General features: G+C 40.0%; 1 protein-coding gene across 1 annotated transcript in view; it reads right to left on the bottom strand.

Annotated features, from left to right (window-relative positions):
* XRCC5 (X-ray repair cross complementing 5) overlaps positions 1-21,300 on the bottom strand; it is a 90,953-nt gene that overhangs the window by 10,833 nt on the left and 58,820 nt on the right. The window contains exons 17-18 of the mRNA XM_004762709.3: positions 2,837-2,946; positions 1,050-1,146 (exon numbers count right to left, since the gene is read on the bottom strand). Coding sequence (XP_004762766.1) covers positions 1,050-1,146; positions 2,837-2,946 — 207 coding nt within the window. The remainder of the gene's footprint in view (positions 1-1,049; positions 1,147-2,836; positions 2,947-21,300) is intronic.

The following is a 21,300-nucleotide window of genomic DNA, read 5'->3' as shown; positions in this document are numbered from 1 at the left end:
ACCTAGAAATGGCACAGGTCATGTGTATTCTCTCAATAGGATATAAGCTCTCAGAAAATGCGTACCTTGTGTATGTCCTGTAAGTTTCCTTTCAGCCAACAATATGCTGGAGGCAATCAATAAATACCAAAACCAATCTCCTTCATCTACTAGGCTGGCAGCAGAGACACCAGAGTGATTTGAGTAAGTCCCATTCACCACCTATTCTAATTGCTTTTGCTCCCCAGTGTAGAAGTTAAAGGGCTGAAAAATTAACTGTCAGGGAAATAGTTGCCTGAGTGATGAAACGCTGCCCCTTAGAAGCTGGATAGACAGATATGCAACTCCTTTTTACAGAGTTTGCCCAGAAATACAGGTTCAAACTAATCTGAGGGTCCTACTTCAAGTGAAAAGTTTCAGAATCTTCAACATCATTGTTTTCATAAGAGGTATTTTTAATAGGTAGTATCTTATACTTGGTTCTGAAAGAAAATCAAGTCAGGTGAAAAAAACCGGGCACAAGGCATGAAGGAAATCCAACATCAAGCCCAACACTGAAAGAGTATGTGTTGCCCTCTTTCTAGGTTAAGTTTGCACTGGTCTCTGTGAATAAGTAAGGGAATGGCTTTGGTGCACGAAGATGCTCGTCTGCTGATATGGAAAGCCCAAGAACACGCTCACGAAAGGTGGTAGAAGGGCAAAATGTGGGTGAGGTCAGTGTTAGTGCTGTGGGTCCGGCAGGATGGAAGGGTCTAAGAATCTGAGAAAGGGGGCAATGTTTGCCCACGCGGGTTCTTCCAACTAACAGAAAAGGTACCATCTTGGAAATGGGTCATGCTGCACAAAGTTTAAGATAGGACCTACATGTTCACTATTTATCACTTTTTATTTATGTTCATTAAGCTTGCTTCTAAGCCTTGTTATTTTCATTCACTGGATCCCAAGCATTTTCCCAAATCCACAGGGAAAGTCACCAGGTTGCCACGTAACACACCATACAACATAATTTATGTTTCGATTTAGAAAAAAACAGCATAAATATTTGGAGAAAATGATAAAAGACACCTTACCCTGAACGACAATTTCCCAGAAATGATTTAACTGTTTCATTTCCACTTTCTCTCGAAGCGCTCTCAGGAAATCGTTAAAGCGCTGCTCCTCTGAAAACTGGGGTGGCATGTGGGGGCAGAAGGGCATCAGGTCAGAGCAAATACAGAAACAAGTCACTTCCAGGACAAAGCGCTACGTATCCCAAATCCACTGTTATTTGTAAGAAAAATATATCATGTCCTTCTTTGGTAAATGGGAGATCTGGTCTGGCATTCCAAATTTCAGCTAGGTTTGCGGCGAACCAGAAATCCCTCCATCCGTGGAAGGTACACAGCTGCTCAGAGCTGCACCGGTTTTTTTTTTTTCGGGGTGGGGGGGTGCCCAGTGCTGTGCTTTTTAACTTTCAATATGGACAAAGTCAAACAAAAATAGAAGAGTTTCCTGAATTCTCAATATACCCAACATCCAACTTCAACAACTGTCAAATCAGCCAATCTTGCCTTCCCATACACCGACCTTCCCCCACAACCTTGGGATTGTTTGGAAGCAAATGGGGAGCATATTATGTCATCTGTAAATATGTTGGTATGCAGCTTCTAAAATACAGAGAGGGACTTTTTAAAAAATACCAAAAACTACTAAAAATTCCTTAACAGGAGTAAATGACCAGTCACTATTCACTTTTCCCAGTGATAAAACCCTTTTCTCTGTTGTGTGTGTGTGTGTGTGTGTTGTACAGGTTTGCAGCATAAAAAGTTCTCTACATTAAGAGTGGCTGATATGTCTCCAGAGTCTCTTTTGATGCTCTTTTCTTTTTTTTTTTAAATTTTTATTTTTGAAGAAATCCAGTGACCTGGTAATTTCAGCTGGCGACAACAGGGCACAAAAGTGTTACTGGGTGCCCCGTCTAATGGGGGCAGTGCGGAAAAAGCAATACATTTTCACCACCTTTTCCCAACTTGCCAGATCCTTCTTCACCTGCAGGATCCTTAGGCTTTTACTGACTTAATTTGGCCCATATTCTTCTTTATCTGTAGGGCATCTGGATCATCTACTTCTGTATCTTCTAATTTTAACAGTTTTCTCATTTTCTTATCATTCTTTGTAAGAACCTAAACAACTCAAGAATTTGTTCACTCTCCCAGCCAATACTTACTAAGCACCCACATGAGAACACACACTACAACTGCGCCTACTTTAAAAATATACTTTCTAATTTAAACTTGTTCACTCTTGCCTAGAGCTTACATATAAAAGCCTAGAAATAATTTGGAAGATTTTCACAGTGTTTTCTCAAAATTCCTAATAAAACAAACAAAAAACCCACATCAAAAGTAGGGTGTGGTTCTGAGTAATTAATTTTCAGCATTCTTGATTTTTCCTGGCACTCCAGATCCCTACTCCCATCTTCATAATATCCTTCTCAATAGTTATACCAATATATATTTTCCATCAATTTCTTTAAAGTAGTTAGCCAGTCCTTTAATGCGCGGGTCATCAGAGACGACAATGTAAATCTCCCTGGTTCCCCAAGTAGGAATCATGCAGCCTTGGCTCTAATGTCATAAAAAGCGGACTCCCAGGGATGAAGCAACCCACTCAACCCACCCATCTTTATACCCCCTCAGAAATGACAGTGATAGTAAAAAGACTTAGTCATTTCGGCATCTCTTGGCCAACACGGCTATTCACGGTGAGAACAATGATCTGCAAAGCCTGTGCTTACTTGTGGGCTGCCGTATGTCTTCCGTGAGATGATGGCTAACCGTTTAGGAAGAGGAAGGCAAGCAAGGATAGCTAGCGTTACCTGAATGGCTTCTTCCCGGAAGACTGTAATGCAGTCCATGCTCTTCATAAAATACGGTGTTTCATTAGTTTCCAGAAACTGCTCAATGCGATTTATTAGTTGGTGACTTGCTAGAAAAGACAACAAATTTACTTTCCTCATTTTGAGTGATGCTGGTTAGAGAGAATATATGCTTTGTGTGCCTGTAAGTACGTACTAGGGTTCACGAGCTTCATGGTCAGTAGGCACAAAAGCTATTCTTTGAGAGGGGGTGGATGGGAAGGGCAGGTGAGATGCAAAATGCTGATTCCCAAAGTCTGTATTTGACAAGTTTGGGTAATACTTACTGGTATCTGTCAAGAAATAAAATGTAATTTCTACAATGCTTAGAATTATAGCTAAATGTTCATTTTGGGACTAACACTAAATGTTTTTTTTTTTTTTTTAATTGTGGTTTTTATTCCCCTTCCCCCAGAATTTAGGGGACAATTGCATAATTCCAAACTGTCTTTCCTAATATGGTCACGGAAAACAGATCCTCTAGTCTCTCCCCTAATCCCATTCATGATAAATGTCAAACAGTGCCAGACAGAGAAGAGTAATGAGCCAGGGATATGCCATCTTCTACCAATCAGAGGTCAAATTTGAAAAGACCAGCCCTCGTCTTAATTTAGTAATATCCCTTTAGTACGAGGAATCATTGCTACATATCTTCTGCCCTTGAACCTGAACACTCTCTCTGTTGCTCAGTACTCTACAAGCCATGAATACTTAATAAACAATAACTGTCAGCAAGCAATGTCATAAATTCTACAAAAACATTAATAATGTTATTGTTTCTAAGATAGGTTGCAACTTGAGGCTGTCCCACACACAAGTATTTTTCAGTGTGAAAAAAAGTAGAGGAAAATAGAAACAAAGTCATTAGGGAATATAAATCACTGAGCAGATTGAAACTGACCCTTAACGACTGGTAAAGAACAAACCAAGGAGATGTACAGATTCAGGGCATAAAGGCTCACTCTCAGTTATGCCCTGAAACCACTTATTTGCTGGCTGGGCGGGCAATTTATGCTGAACGGTCAAGGTGAGGCCACAGTCACAGCCTCATCTGAGCATCATAGTAATTATGAACAGGTACATGCACAATACTAATGAAACTACTTTCAAGGCTCGCCTATAAAGGCTCGAGGCCACTAAGTGAATCACAGTGACCTGAGCACTGTTCGATGCCTTATGAAAAACAGGAAACTCAGTGCCATCAATTTACTTCCTAAGGATCCTATAGTCTATGGAAAGGATTAAAAAGCTGGGCAAAGTGGGGCACCTGGGTGGCTCAGTCAGTTGAGCACGCAGTCTTGATTTCAACTCAGGCCAGAGTCTCAGGGTTTTGAGACTGAGCCCTGTGTCGGGCTCCACGGCGGGGAGACTGCTTGGGATTCTCTCTCTCCTTCTGCCCTTCCCCCCACTTGCATGCTAACTGAATAAAATCTTGGGGGGGGGGGCTAAAAACGGACCAAGAATTTCTTAATATAATCATTCTGCAGCGAGAGAAAAATATCCCCAGTAACTATTGCATCTCTGCCACCAACTAAGAGATTATGATCTCCATTATAATAAAGTACTTAGCAAATTTGAGGGATTAAAGAAACACTTCCCTGCAATTTCTGAAATCTTTACCAATGTATCCTGCAGTGGTGAATTAATACCCAACAGTACCAAGGAGAGAAAGGATGTCTGGATGAGTCTTTTAAAAAAAGGTAAATAACAAAGCCCTGATTAGTAGGCAAAGCGGAAAACCAACAAGAAGCTCAAAGCAAGAGAAGCTCTCTCTGTTTTCAGCTTGGAGAGGTGAGGCGACAGAAGGGTTTGACGGTGCTCTCCACCACTTACAGCAGCCCGCTTGCTCTGATGAGCTGGACATAAAGATACTCAGAGCTACCAAATTCGCCATCAATAACAGCACTCATCAGCCAAGGGTAGTAATCCTAGAGACTCAGCTCCTCATTTCTTTTGAAATGAGAGGGAGGGACCTTAGTGAGCTACAATGTAAATGTTTCTCTTTATGCAGTGAGTATTTTCATTACTTCGACCTAGTACATATTTACTGTGTGACTGTTACAGGGAAGACCCTGGAGTATGTTCTGTGGAAGACATGAGGTTGAAGTCCTTGCTTTGAAGAGCTGATAGTCTACAAGAAGATATAAGACATATACAAAAATAATAATAGGAGGTAAATGTGAAAAGGACTATGACTGATACAGCAATATGTCAGCTGATGTGAATTTTTAAAAATCTCTGGTGACCGATTATAAGATATTTTCATGAATTAACATGGCTTTTTCGCTGAGCAATGAAAAATGGAGTTGGCCATCACAGAGCAGAAAACAGAATGAGCGGAAGTATGAAGAAGAGATGTGGGAAAGCACAGGGTGTGTCTGAAGAGAAGCAAACGGTCCAGCACATGGAGTCCAGCACAGGAGGGGAAGGAGGAGGAAGAATCAGCTAGGGGAAGGTTGGAGGGCAGGTGGCTCAAGAGGACAACAGTCTGTGTGAGGGTCCTAACGTAGGATGGAGCTTGGCTCTAGAGCAACTGCAGGGGAGAAGGGCTGAAGACCAAGCTTTTAGGGAACTGCAACATTTAGAGCTCGTAGAGAGGAAGGGGAGCTGACAAAGTTGCTAAGAAGACGTGGTAAGGGAGACAGGCAAAAACCAGGAGGGTATAGCGCCACGGATGCCAAGAGATGAAAGAGGAGAGCTATGTGTTGTGTCCAAACACTATGACATAAAGACTGCAAGAAAAAGAGTATAAAAAGCACAAGGGATTAGGTACTGAAGCTTAGGAAGTCCATATATCAATGAAATAGGGACTTAGCTGCTTTGGGGAAAAAAAAAAAAAACAAAAAAACAGAAAACCAGTTCCTTGGCCCAATTTATCTTGACATGTGATGGAACACACACACACACACACACACACACACACACACACACAATTTGCCATCTTACAGAGAAAAGTATTCAGGAGACTAAAATAAAGCAAAAGTTAATAATCCATATGCAGTAATGACACAGTTAAGGGACATAAGGAAAAGGAAGTAGGAGTCTGAAGATGTACTTTCTATTTAAGAATGAAGTTCTTATGTATTTGTGGGCCTACCTGGATGGAGTTTTCTGATTTATATGTTAGACTGTCTGTCTTTTCCTCCAGAAGTTCAGGAACACAGAGAGATAAGTATATCCAAATTGCAATAAATCCAAAGAATACACAGAACCAGATTTCGCCCTTTCAGGAATCATCGGTTATGTGGCCTGGGCCTCTGGCTCATGATTCTGAATTCTGTCAGTCTATCCAGACTATTTTGTGGTTCACTGACTATCATGAACCATTTAACACCAGCAAATATCCATGATGGAAGATGCTTTAATATCCTGAATATCCTGAATAACATGTGGATGAGACTTCCCTTCCGAAGTTTGGTGGCACTTCATGTTTTCCTGCCATTTTTAATAAGAGCAATCCAGAAATGGCAGACAAACTGATATTCTACTTTGGCTAGAGGACGCTCTTGAAGCCCCTGTCCTCCTTGCCCCACATCAGGGAAATGCTGATCATCACGGTGCTTGTCTCTGCTTCTACATCGATTACAGGGTATGGCATGGCCTGTCAGTCTTCATACTCAGTAAATCACAGCCCCAATTATAATTCACCAAAATGCTTTTCAGAATTAGTCAGAGGCTCAATAATACCCATTAGTAGCTAATATAAAAGATGGCCATTGAAAGGGCCATCCATCTTAGGCAAGGGCTATCATTTATTTCAAGGAGTCTTCAAAATCAAAATGGCCTAAATTTTGAGATTTTAAATATGGGCATTATATATTAGCCCAGCATCTCACATATGTACAGACTGTGGATAACACAAAATTAGTCTCAGTAATACTTTAGTGTTAACATTAAAAAATGCAACCCAGATACAAAACTGTTATGTATAGGGAATATGGCAGGTTTTTTGTTTGTGTTTGTTTAATCTGAAATGTATGCTCTCCCCCTCTAGAGACAATATTCACCACCACCGAAAATCCCCCAAAATGAATCACCTCTCTTCTTAATGTACAGTCACAGGGGCCGAAATACCCCGGGCCATGTGCTTGTCAGTTTCCAACTTGACATTTGCTTACTACCACTGTTCTCTGCAAAGATGTTTCTAACAGAATGAAAGGAAGTCATTTATTATGGGTTCTTTCCCCTCCATCGGACAGAGCCAAAACAGCAGTGGGTTCACTCATCTGTCACACATTATTTATAAAGGGCTATAAACTCATCTCAAATGATTTTGCTCAACTCAGACATCATTCAGGACATTTCCCAATTTAATCTTTCTCACTATCTCAATGCCTCCTGTGAAATGTACTTATTGGAAGGGTACACACTTTATAGAAGTCGGCAGTTAAATTATTTGTAAATGTTAAGAACAGATTTATGCAATGGCAGTGGCATCTTCACAAAACAAACTTAAAAAATGATGATATAAATTAAGCTCTTAAATAAGTATATGGTCAGGTCAGTAATTAAGAGAATAAAATAATAATAATACCTATTGGCAAACAAAACTCAAAGCAAGTAGTCCAGTAATAAATGCACACATAAATACAATGACCATTTTAAGCCAGAAATGTGTAAGCAACACGTGCGTGATAAGAAAATGAGTCTGTGTTTCAATACAGGCAACCAGAACAAAAATGGATTGCCAACAGGCTTATGGCTCTTTACTGCAGGATATAAACTGGTCATTGTGGGTAGAGGCTGTGTTCCTATCAGTCAGGGTCCAACGAGAAGAACAGAAATCACTCTGAGTATTTCACAAAGGAAGTGTAATGTGCACAACTGTTAAACAGGTGATGAAGGGCTATAAAGCCAACTGAGAACGGTTCTGTCATCCAGAGATCAGAACAGCAAGAAGCCCTTAGCACCCCTTGGCAGTGCAGGGTGAGGGGAGAAAAGAGCAGAGGGAAGTGCAACAGCTAGAGCTCACTCATGGGTCTGTCCAAGGGGAGCCGAAGCCATGGAGGACTGGAGATGCTGCCTAACACAGACAGGGAGGAAGAAACACCCCAGCTTTTCCCTCCCTCCTTCCCTCCTACCAATTTCCCACCAGGGTCTCCTAGGGGCTGAACCCTGTAGGAAGCCAGTAGTCATGGGAGGCTGGGAAATACAACCTGCAGGGGTAGCTCTGGCCCATCCCCACCCCCACCCACATCTGGTGCACACAGGGGAAGGGTGAGGAATGGATTCAGGGGCCATTCCACACAGTGTTACTATGAAGCCATAGAGGTGGATGGATGCCCCATTTTATGCACTGGATAGATCCTGGAGATACAAAATTAACGAAGAATTCTTTAAATAATAAAGGAAGATAAAATGTGAGGGTTTTTTCTTCTTTCTAATGAGAGGATGAGAGGATACAATGAAATTCAATAGAAAGTTACCGAAAATGTTCATAAGCATTTACTTAAAGCTTTTCTCAGCCAATTTTGTATATATATTGTAAATATATATATAAATAGATATACACAATATATATCAAATTTTATTTATACACACACACATACAGGAGGTACCTGGGTGGTGGCTCAGTCAGTTAAGCGTCTGCCTCCGCTTAGGTCATGGTCCCAGGGTCCTGGGATCACATCCTGCATTGGGCTTCCTACTCAGCAGGGAGTCTGCTTCTCCCTCTCCCTCCACCCTCCTGCCCTTGCTCATGCCCCTTCTCCAGCATGCTCTCTCTCAAATAAATAAAATTTTTAAAAATATATATATTTAAAGTATACTTCCACAAAACCAGAATTACATTAAAAAAAGAGAGAGAGAGAGATTTTCATGTTTACTTGAAACATCTTTAGCGCTACAGATACCTCCCTTTCCTTCAGGTTTAACCCTGTGAAACCCAGTGCACAGTGGCCACACAACTGTGTGGACAGCGATGACAAACCAGAGGAGCGGGAGTGACTGAACCCTTCCCATGGTGCTTCTCTCCTTTCATAGAAGTCAAAGCATCTTCTAAAAATTGAAGTACAAAAAACTTACCCCAAATATTTTCCTTTCCAAGACAAAATATATGCTGACTTATTTCTTAAATGTCCTTTCTACTTCTATTTCCAAAAAAGGATGGATATAAGACCTCAGGCAGAATCTGCCCTCAATGCTTGTGGTTCTCGGTCTGGCGAATCTGGTATTCCTCATTTTATTTTAGTTTTGTGGTCTTTAATGAAATATATTTTGTTGAGGGAAAAAGAAATCACCGGGTGGCACCAAAAGAAACTGAGAATTAGGAAAAAAGGATAAGCTTCACGTAAATGATGTGCAAACGTATTACTCTGAAGAAGCTGGACTATGAAGCGGACACAGCTCTGTCCTGCTCTTTGCCTCTGCCCTGATCTTCCCCCTTTTAGAAACTATTGTGCAAGATGATTTGCCCCAGAATTCTCCATTGAGCAGAAAGAGCTGCCTGCCTCCCTTCTGAGAGCAGAAACAGTCCATGGCCCTGACACAGAGACCACCACAGCCACAGTATCACAGGTGACCAGTGGCACAGGAAATCGAATGAAGGATATAAAATGCTGACCACCTCAACAACACACATACAGCCTTGGCTGGCTTTTTATTATTATTATTATTATTTTCTTACCAATAACTAAAAAACCCAATTAAAATCTCACCATTTAAGCTCCACAATTTCAGTCACAGCCCATTTTTTCATGCTTAACGATTTTCTCATTAAATGCAGTAATTTCTTACAAATTGCACTAATAAAAGCAAGTCCTGCTGGGTGTTCCCCCCCTTTTAAATGTTGCCTTTTCATTGATGTGTTAAATTAAAACCCCAGGCACAAGGAGAAGAGTAAATGCAAAGTCTTTATTGTCAGAATCCATTCCTGCAGACTGAAATCTCTCACGTTTTATTTTTGTTTTTTTACTTGAGCTAACGGTTGAGTCCTACTTTATAGCCACAGAAAGGTGTCTTGGTCTTAGCTCACTCTAGAAAAAAGGTGATAGTGCAAGCTAATGAGAAACTAGAAAAATGGCATCCAGAAAACCCACTAGTAGTAAGGTCACTTTATGTAAGAGAACATTACAACAAATCTTCATTCTGGAAGAATAACAGCTCTCATCTTAAATAACTTGATGATATAACTCAAGTCTACAAAATTTTAAGTTTCCTGGTCAAAGGGTGGGTTCCATGGCATTCTATGGTCTTTTTGTTTTTTATTAACAACATTCAATTTAACCACTGAAGACCCACTGAACATGTCGCACAAAACCTGAAGGTTATAATGCATATTTACAGATTTACAGGGCATACAGCAGTTTGCTTAAAAGAAAAAAAAAGGACATATTTTGGTCTTTAAGTGTAACTAATTTCCCCAATTCCAAAATGAAGTGCATTTAAAGTCCAAAATTGGGACACGATGCTAACATAAGAAAGAAGCTAAAGGAAGACTTTTTCATCTAATGAAGTGACTTCTTTGGCTCCTTTATGTAATGTATATGCCATATGTCTGGAGGTATGTGTTAGGTGTGGGGCTAGGAGTAGAGAAAGAGGGTCTCCATAATTTTCTAACTCTAAAACTTGGTGAAGCTTCCTAAAATAAAAGTGATATAGAAGAATTAATAACCTTACCATGTGGACTTGATCCTATTCCAGATGGGCAGTAGGAGGGAGGCAGAATGCAAGACGATGGTGTTTGGTACTATAGCAATTTTACAATATCTGTCTAGCTTCATACCAGAGTGGATGTCATCCACCTAATGCAGGAAGTAAGTAGAAGGAACCAAGTAGCCATAGTAACAGTGCAGCCAAGAGGAAACACTCTGGAACAGGAGACCAATCTGGCGATGGGATCCAATTAAAAGTTGGTAATTGAATAGGACTGAAATTCATGTATCAGCTGAAGAGATACAGTGAGTGGTGACTCAGACTCCACAGAAAGGAAGAGAGAGGTTGGTGGCCACCGCTTAAATGTGCTTTTGTGGACGATGGTGGGATGGGTGGCACAGTGTCTTATGATGCCATAAGAATCTGAGTCACTCTTAAAAGGACATATCAAGCACCAGAAAATTTAGAACAACTATGTTTCATGTGGTAAATCTTCCTACGAACTGATAAATAATGATGCCCTCTGTTTATATGGCATCCTTCCTTCGGATCCTTTTTCTTTCTTTCATTTATCCCCCTCTTTTTCGATTTTTGGGAAGTAAGTTGTATATTTTAGAGCTCAAAATATTGAGATATGATTCTTCTACCACTTCTCCTTCAGTGGGGCTAAGATTTATGAATTGATCCAAAGAAACTAAGAATTAATTCCGCTGTAATTACTACCAGTCCCAAGCACTGCTTTGTTAAAATCAATAATAGAAACAAACAAAAAAAAATTACTTAGCAGTATACAGAGAACATAAAAGCAGATGGAGGTTATCAGTCCCACCGATGGCAGACCACCAGCATCTCTGATAATGTATCACATTACAATAAAACCATTACTGGGCACAGGTATCCCAGGATACACTAGCTCTTAAATCACAAGCATCTCCTTAGACTGGGATTTGAGGGTGAGAAAAAAGAATGGGCATTCGTTGTGGAAGGAATATCATGAGCAAATATAAAGAGGTAAGAAAGCCAGTGTCACAGGGTATGAGCGGGAATACGGTTTGGTCTGAGTACAGAGTTCACAAAGGGGGCCTGCAATGGCAGAAAGGAACCAGGTTGTGGAAAGCCTTGAAATGAGGGACTAATTTCAAAGACATGGTGAGTGTCTGATTAAGGGCTGACCCTTAATCAACTCTGGGCTGTAAGAAGCTAAGCCTGGGGGATCCTTGCTGGCTCAGTCAGTGGAGCATGCAAGTCTCGATCTCAGGGTTTAAGTTCGTTGGGTGTAGAGATTACTTAAAAATAAAATTAAAACAAAAAGGGGGGGGGATAGCTAAATCTGTACCAACATATGGGATGAGCTGAACAAGAACAACGTTGAGGATAATTAATATAGGATGCTATAACTATCCAATGGTGAAGTAATGAAAGCTTGAATTAGGATACAGGTAGTTAGGATGGAAAGGAAGAGACAGACCCAGAATGTGACAGAAATTAGGAAAGAATTACACAGGGCTACAAAGTGGCCAGAAATGCTCAACGGTCACCTCAGCAGCAGTAACAGAAAACCCTTACTTCTGGGGAAAATCCTGTTAGCACGTTGAGGACCAGGACACCCTTAGGCTGCCATCACCTGGGATACTTTTCTTTGGGCTCTCTCCTGTCCAGCCTCTCATGGCTCAGGTTATGCCAGACTGGTCTCTGAATTCTTCCTCAGACTGGTCACGCACCTGCATCTATACCCACACTGCCTTGTGTCCCACTGCCTTGGATGAACTATCTGTGCCTCGAAGTGACCCCTTCCACTGGTGCCCCAGACACCATACCTCTTCCCTTCTCAAAGATCTCATTCAGTCTCGTACCTTCAGAGAACACCTCTAGGTGACTTCTTCCAGATTTATATTTAGAACCCAGACCTCTTTCCTGAAGTCCAGACCTGCATAACCCACTTAGCATGTCTCCCCCTTCTCAGCAAAAAGCAATTCCTTCCAGTTGCTCAGGCCAAAAAACTTGGGAGTCATCCCTGGCTTGTTTCTTTCTCTCACACCCTACATTCAAATAGCAAAACCTACCAATTCTACTTTTAAAGCGTATCAAAAATCTGACTTCTTCTCACTTTCTCACTTGTATTACTATGGTAGCCTTCTAACTCATCTGTCTACTTTCACCTTGCCCATTCTCAACATGGCAGCCAGGGCACTTTTAAAACATAAAGTCAATCAGACCAACCTTTACCTGGAATTTCTCAGTGGTTTCCCATTTCACTCAGAGTAAAAGCAAGAGGTCTAGGAGGCCCTATTGTGATATGTAACCAAGATACCACTCCCCCCTCCCACCCCGAATCTCATCTACTTTACTTCAGCTACCCTGGTCCCCCTGATGCTCCTAAAAGCAGCTAAACACACTGCTTCAGGAGAACATACTGCTCCCTCTGTCTGAAGAGTTCTCCCCAGGGATACCCACTAGGTTCTCTCCTCCACCTTCCTTAATTTTCTATTCAAATGACACCCCAAAAGGAAGCCTTCCTTGATCCTCTATAAAATCATAAGCCCATCTCACCGCAGCACTCAAAAATATCCCACTATCCTGTTTTAATTTCTTCTGTAGTGCTGTCGTTAAGTTGAATACCATTCTCTGAAAATTCATGTCCTTTCTGAAATCTCAAAATATGCCCTTATTTGGAAACAGGGTTCTTGCAGATGTAATCAAATTAAGACAAGATCATAAGAATGGGCCCCAATCTAATCATGACTGGTGTCCTTATAAGAAGGGGGAAAACTTAAGAGCACTTGGGTGGCTCAGTCAATTAAGCACCTACCTTTGTCTCAGGTTATGATCCTGAGGGAGTCCTGGGAATGAGCCCTGTAGTGGGCTCCCTGCTCCATGGGGAGTCTGCTTCTCCCTCTCCTGCACTTCCCTCCTTCATGCTCTCTCTCTCAACCACTCTCTCTCCCTCAAATAAGTAAATAAAATCTTAAAAAAAAAAAAAAAAAAAAAAGGAGGGAATTTTGGACACACACAGTGAGAGAGCTCCCTGTGAGGAGGAGCCAGAGACTGGAGTGGCGTGTCTACAAACTAAGGAACACAAAGAGCTGTCAGCTGTCACCACGAGCTAGGAGAGGGGCACGGAACAGATTCCCCTCAGAGTCCTCAGAAGGAACCAACCTTCTTGACATCTCCACTTTGGAATTCTAAACTCCAGAACTGTGAGAAAATAAACTCTAGTTTTAAGCCAGAGTGGTTTTTTGTTACAACGCCCTTGGAAACAAACACAAGTCCTTGCCACCATTTGACATTTATTTTCTTATTTATTTACTGTCTGTGTTTCGCTGCAGTGACTAGCACATAGTAGGATGCTGGTCACTTGCTAAATGGAAGAATGAACTGCCTAAGCCTCACTGGTTTACTCCTGCAAAACCTCTACAAAATGAAGATGTCTTTCTGAATGCCTTCAGTTTAAACCCCCACACTGCATTTTTACAACTGGTCACCACTAAGGGGAATGGACAGTCTACAACTTTTTTTTTTTTTTATCACCACCCTTCACTTTAATTTTATAGAAATGGAGATGGTGAAAAGAAAGCTCTATGGAAGGGGAGTACACAGAAAAAGAGTAATAGGCTGTGTAAGAGAGTGTGCAGGCCTGTGTGGAGAAGAAACCACTTTTTTTAATAGGGGTGGAGGAAGAGGAAGAGGGAGAAGGAGAATCTTAAGCAGGCTTCACACCCAGCGTGGAGTCCGACACAGGGCTCGAGCTCACAACCCCAAGATCATAACCTCAGCCAAGATCGAGAGTCAGATGCTTAACCAACTGAGCCATTCAGGTGCCCCAAAGATACCATTTCCAGCACTGCCCTGACTACGCGGACACAGGCATCTTTATTGTCGTCACCTACTATTACTCAGCTCCATCCCATTTTGCTGGAAGCTCTTTTTTCTCCTCTTAGATCATGTTGCTTGAGATCACTGGGATTTGGGGTGTACTGGGGGGGTGTTTTACAAAATGTACTGTCTATGGCTATAACCCCAATTTAGCACACCCTAAAATATTAACCATCTTGACCACAACACAGAGCATTGCCAGGGATTAACAGGCTTACTCCTAACGGCAGAGAGTAAGAAAGCAAGACAGAATACGAGCTGCCGGAGGGACTGGAAGAGAAGGGGACAATGGAGGAGGAGACTTCCTTTTCTTAACTTTTACACACTATTCTGTTACTATTTGATTTTTTTCAATGAGCATGTATTTATTTTTTTATTGAGGAGAAGTCTAAGGAGCAATAAACAACTGTTTCTATTTTTAGTGAGTCTTAAACGGATAGACATTTTTCATGGGTTGGCATTTACTGATGATGAAACTCAGAATACTTCTATTTCATGATCCTTTTATTTCTTTTTTTATTTTTTTGCACCATCTACTTTCCTCATTCTTTCTGTTTATTACTCATACACCTAAAGGACTGTATTAAAAAGGACCTTCAAATTACTTAACTTTACCCACTGTCCTCAGGAAAGACTACCAATGTGAATACGGATTTGCTACAGGCAAATCTTATCTCTGGTTTATATATTCACCTCCCCCAGCCTATACATTTAAAGTTTCAATGTATAAGTCTCGTTGGCTTCATTACAGTCCATCTAAGAGTAATCAGAAATGGAGACGATTACAGGATAATCCAGCCTTAGTTATTCCATATATTTTCTTCTCAATGTATGAGACAAAGAATGAATCAAACAAAATAAACCCATGCTTGAGAAAAATGGCACAAAAGAAGAAACAATGAACGTAAAAATTTTCCAAATCTGTAAGCAGTGACCTAAGAAAATAGAGACTTAAATACCTACTGTCAGGGCACTTGGGTGGCACAGTCGACTCTTGGTTTCCTCTTAGGTCCTGATCTCAGGGTCATGAGACTAAATATTGGGCTCTGTGCTCAGCGGGAAGTCTGCTGGAGATTCTCTCTTGGCCTCTTTCTCTGTCCCTCCCTCGACTAGTGCTTTCTCCTCTCTCTCACTCTCCCTCTCTCTCAAATCTTTTTTAAAAAAATAAAATACCTGTTATCACTAAAATGTAAACTGACTTTTCAATACTTACAACTAATCATCTTCTGTGCTCCAACAAGTTCCTGAATCTATAGTTTTCCTGTACAGAGTAAGGTGGTCATTTGTTAAAGTAAATGAATTCCTCATGAAGCAGAGGATTATGAAACACAAACATAATCTTGTGATACGTTATCTAAGTTTTTTTTTTTTAAAGTCCAATACCTGAAGACTTTTATTTAAAATATACTCTATTACCTGAATTGATAATATTTTCTTCACTGGTACTCTGCAGAAATTCACTTGGGTCTCCAGATTTTTGTTTAGCTAGGGTCAGGTAAAAATTATAGAGGTCTTACCAGTCCATAAGGTCTCAAGGGGAATAACTTTCAATACTCAAAACATCATGGAGAACAACTAGACAGAAAATCAACAAGAATATAGATTTGAATAAACTATCATCTAAACTCACCTGACATTTGCAGAACCCTCGACATAACGACAGTAAAATATACATTTTTTTTGAATATACATTATTTTAAAGGGCATGTGGAACATTTGTCAGAACAAAGTATAAGTTAAGCCATGAAACAAGTCCCAATATATTTATAAAGGTTGAAACCATTCAAACTATGTCTTACAACAGAATTAAAATAAAAATCGGTAACAGAAAGAAAGGTGGGAAATATTTCAGAGATTTCAGGTAACAGAAAGAAATACCTTCCAGTATCTGCAAATTAAACACTCTTCTAAATAATCCAAGGTAAAAGAGGTAATTGCAAAAGTAAGAAAGCATTTGAACTGAATGATGATAAAAACATGATGTATCACAATTTATGATGCGCAGCTAAAGAACTGGTTAGAGGGATATGTATAGCTTTCAACGCCTACATTAAAAAAGAAATGAGGTTTCAAATCAATAATCTAAGCTTCTACTTTAAGAAACTAGAAGAAGAGGATCGAATTAAATCCAAAGTGAGCAGAAGGAAGGGAATAAAAAGGACAAGAGCAGAAATCCATGAAATAAAAACAAAATAATGGGGAAAAAGTAAGAGCAGAAGTTAGGATCTTCTACAAAAAATAGGCAAAACCATAAACCGTTACTCAGATTGACCATGAAAGAGAAAAGATACAAGACACTAAATCAAGAAGAAAAGAAGGGAAATCACTATTAGCCCACAGAACTTAAGAGAAAAATAGTATGAGTAATGTGAGGCCAATAAATTAAACAATTTAAATGAAATGGACAAATACTTGTAAGGACATAAATTACTACAACTGACTTAAACAGAATGGAAGATCTGACCAAACTTATAATGTGTAAAATAACCAAGTATTAGAAAGTGTCCCACAAAGAATGCTAGCCTAGGTTTCACTGGAAAATTCTATCAAATATTTTAAAAAGAAATAATATTAATCTTAAAGGGGAAGAAAGAATACTTCTCATCTCATTCTATAAGGCCTATATTCCTCTGATATTGAGGCCAAAGATGTTGCAAGAAAGGAAAACTATGGAAAAGTATCCTTCATGGACATATATACAACTATCAGCAAAATGAATTCAGGAACATACAAGAAAAATTATACACCATGATGGACTGTAATTTATCCCCACATGCAAGGCTGGTTTAACAACTGCAAATCAGTGAATATAACACAGCCTATTAATAGAAGAATCAAACACAACGTAATCATCTCTATATAGAAAATGCATCAAAAAAAAAAAAAAAAGAAAATGCATCTGACAAAATTCCACATGCATTTGTAATAAAAACTCTCAACCAACTAGGAATGAGAAAAGAAAATCTTCAATGATAAAGGGACTGAGAAAAACCAGAACATCCTATTAACGGTAAAGATAAAAGCTTTCCCCATAAGACAAGGAACAAGGATAATCACTTCTATAATTCTGTGATTGTTGGATATAACAGCCAATACAATGAAGAAAAAGAGTGTTAAGGCATACAAATTAGAAAAGAAAAAATAAAGCTGCGTTTATTTGCAGACAGCACCATCTGCATGTAGAAAATTCAGAGTACAGGGCACCTGGCTGGCTCAGTCAGTTAAGTGTCTGCCTTAGGCACAGGTCCTGATTCCAGGGTCCTGGGATCAAGCCCTGTGTTGGGCTCCCTGCTTGGCAGGGAGTCTGCTTCTCCCTCTCCCTGTGCCTCTCCTCCTGCTTGTGCTTTCTCTCTCTCCACGCACCACCCCCAAATAAATACAAAAAATCTTTTAGAAAATTCAAAGTATATAAAAATAATTAGAAATATTAAACAAGTTTAATAAGATTGCAGGATATAAGGTCAATATACAAAATCAAAATTCCTATATATTGGCAACAAACAATCCAAAAAATAACTTTAAAAAAGTCCAACCACAACAGCATTAAAAAGAATAAAATACTCATAAAAATTTAACAAAAGAAGTGCAGGACTTGTGCACTAAAAACCACAAAACACTATGGAGAGAAAGTAAATAAAAACCTAAATAAATGGGAAAATATCCTGTGTTCGTGGGTTTAAAAATTCAATATTGTTAAGATGGAAATCCTCCTTTAACTGTTCCATATGCTCAATGCAATCCCTATTAACACCCAGTGGGCTTTTTTCTGTTTACTGAAAAGCTGAATCTAAAATTTACATGGAAATGCAAAGGACCTGGATTAGTCAAAACAATTTTAGGAAAAAATAAAATTGAAAGACATATGATAGTATATCAATGCTTACTATAAAGCTGAAGTAAGTAAAATAATGTATCAATGAAGAACAGACATAGATCAGTGTAAGAGAATTGAAGAGTACAGAAATAAAAGGATGGTCTTTCCAATAAATGATATGCTGGGACAACTAAGGTTACCCTATGAAAAACAATGAATCTAGGACACTCACCCTCATAATAATTTATAAAAATCAACTCAAAATGGATTATAGACCTAAAACTTTCAGAAGAAAATCTGTGTGACTTGGCTAGACAAAGATTTCTTACATAAGACTACAAGATGATAAGCCATAAAAGAAAAAATGCTAATTAAGAAAATAAAAATTAAGAACTTTATACTTCAAAAGACACCACTGAAAAGATAAATCACAGGCTGCGAAAAATATTTGCAAATCACATATCTGACAAAGGACCTGTATCCAGAATATATATAGAATTCTCTACATCTAGATAAGAAAATTGAATTAAGAAATGGGGAAGAGATTCAGATAGACATTTCACCTGAGGAAATAAGACATATGAATGGCCAACAACCATCTGAAAAAAAGGTCAGCATCATTAGTATTTAAGAAACTGCAAAAAAGTCCCACACAGGGATGCCAACACATAGCCACCAGAATAGCTATAATTGAAAAAACAATACAAGCGTCACCAAAGAACTCTCAGTCACTGCTGCTGAGATGTTAAGTGGTAAAGCTGTCTGAAAGGAGTTTGGCTATTTCTTAAAAAGCTAAACATAAACTTCCCAGCAATTCCACTCTCAACTAAGAAAAACAATAAAATACAAACACTTGTAATTTTCATAGCATTACTTATAATAGCTAAAACCTGGAAACTATCCAAATATACCCATCAATTAGTGAACTGATAAACATAACATGGCACATCCATAAAACAGAGTATTATTCAGCAATAAGAAGAAATCAATTACTCAGGATGCCTGGGTCGTTCAGTTAGTTAAGCGTCTGCCTTTGGCTCAGGTCATGATCCCAGGGTCCTAGATCGAGCCCTGCATTAGGCTCCCTGCTCGTGGGGGAGCCTGCTTCTCCCTCTGCCACTGCCCCTGCTTGTGTTCCCTCTCTTTCTCTCAAATAAATAAAATCTTAAAAAAAAAAAAATCAATTACTGATACATGCTACATCAACAAACTTCAAAAACATGCTAAGTAAAAGAAGCCACATGCAAAAGACTGCAGATTGAGTGATGCCATTTATGTGAAATTTCCAGAAAAGGTAAGCCTGTAGAAACAGAAGTGGTGACCTGGGGTGGTGATAGGAAAAAAGAATGGACTACAAATGGTCAGGGGGACCTTTCTGGGGTGAGGGAAAATTTTTAACTGGATTGTGGTGATGATCCCATAACTATGTAAGTTTACAAAAGATCATTGAGCAGCACACAGAATTAGTGGAAAGACTTGTGGAGATCTACCACAGATGGAAAGGAGTCCTCCACTACGTTTCCATGACAGAATAACTGCTGAAGCTCAGACGGTGAATTTTATCCTCAGTGCCCCAAGGAAAACACTACTAGATTCCAAGGGCAAGGGAACTGTCAAAAAGATCGCTCCCAAGAGAAATGGCTTCTGACTCCAATGGCCTACAAAGGCTAGCCTCAGTGTTTCAGCTGCATCTCATCACCACGGAAAGATATGAAGAGATAAATTCCAAAATTTCAGCAGTTTAATCTGACAAAGGAAATGAAAATGGGCCTGTAGCAGTCAGCTCTGGCTGCCATAACACAACACCATGGGCTAAGGAGGCTTCAATGTAAGAAATTTATTTCCTCACAGTTCTGGAGGCTAGTGCTAACACGGCCAGGTTTGGGTTGAGGGCTCTCTTCCTGGCTTGCAGTCAGTCACCTTCTCACTATATCCTCAGATGGAAGAGAGAAAAGACAGGAAGAGAAGAGAGAAGAAGAAAGCATAAGCCTGATGTCACTTCTTATAAGGTCTTCAATACCATTATAAGGAGGGATCTACCCTCATGTCATCTGAACCTCATGACCTCTTCTAAAGGCCCCAAATCCAATATTATCACATTAAGGGTCAGGGCTTTAATGTATGAACCTTGGGGAGACACAGTTCAGTCTATAACAGGACCTTTAATCACTATTCACTGAAGATTTTTCTCCAACTGTCCATAACAAACCACAAAAGATTAAAAAAAAAAAAAAAAGTTGGGGCGCCTGGGTGGCCTAGTCAGTTAAGCATCTGCCTTCGGGCTCAGGTCGTGATTCCAGGGTCCTGGGATGGAGTCCTGCATCAGGCTCCCTGCTCAGCACGGGGGCCTGCTTCTCCCTCTCCTGCATACCCCCGTACTTGTGCTCTTACTCTCTGTGAAATAAACAAGCAAAAATCTTAAAAAAAAAAAAAGGGGGGGGGATTGTTTAAAAAAAAAAAAAGTTAACTATTCTCTTTTGCCCAAAGGCATCCATATTGAGGACAATATCCTCAAGCCCTCCTGAAACTGTGCTCCACATCTGAACAAAACTCCCTTCCTTTTTCTAGCCTAAAAAACAAGCATGCCATTTTTAAAACTTTCATGCAGGCGTGCCTAACAGACAGGACTAACTGTATCAAATTATACTTGCCACTTCTTTCTGTGTCAGCATATTTTTTGCCTTGGGCTTGCAATTTGAAAGGGGAGGGCCCAAACACTTTTATTGCATTGAAGTGGGACTCCAAGCTGTTTCTAGGCTCCTCTTAACACATTTCAGCTGATTAGTGACTATTTTAACAAAAGCCTAACATCCTTTCCTAAACATCTTAATTGGTTAAGAGCTTCTGTTGTTTGCCACGAGCAGTCCCTTTAAGTCATTGATTAAAGCAGTTTGCACATCAGCACAATCTGAAATCCGTTTCCTTCCTCACCCAGCTGGGCGTAGGAAGCAATCTTGAGGACAGCCCAATTCAAGGAGAACCAAGTGCAACGCCCTGCGGGATGGTAACACACCATGCAAGCAAGAGGCGCAGAATGTATAAGAGGTTGAGGGCAAGAGCCTAAGCACCCTAAGGAAGTACTTCCCCTGCTCCCTCCTCCCACATCGAGCTCCTGAGCCCACAGCACCAGCCAGCTGGAGAACAC

Source organism: Mustela putorius, unplaced genomic scaffold (genome assembly GCF_011764305.1).
Source record: "Mustela putorius furo isolate JIRA1106 unplaced genomic scaffold, ASM1176430v1.1 tig00000275_pilon_pilon_pilon, whole genome shotgun sequence".
In the NCBI taxonomy this organism is placed as follows: Eukaryota; Metazoa; Chordata; class Mammalia; order Carnivora; family Mustelidae; genus Mustela; species Mustela putorius.
This window is presented reverse-complemented; position numbering and strand designations above follow the sequence as displayed.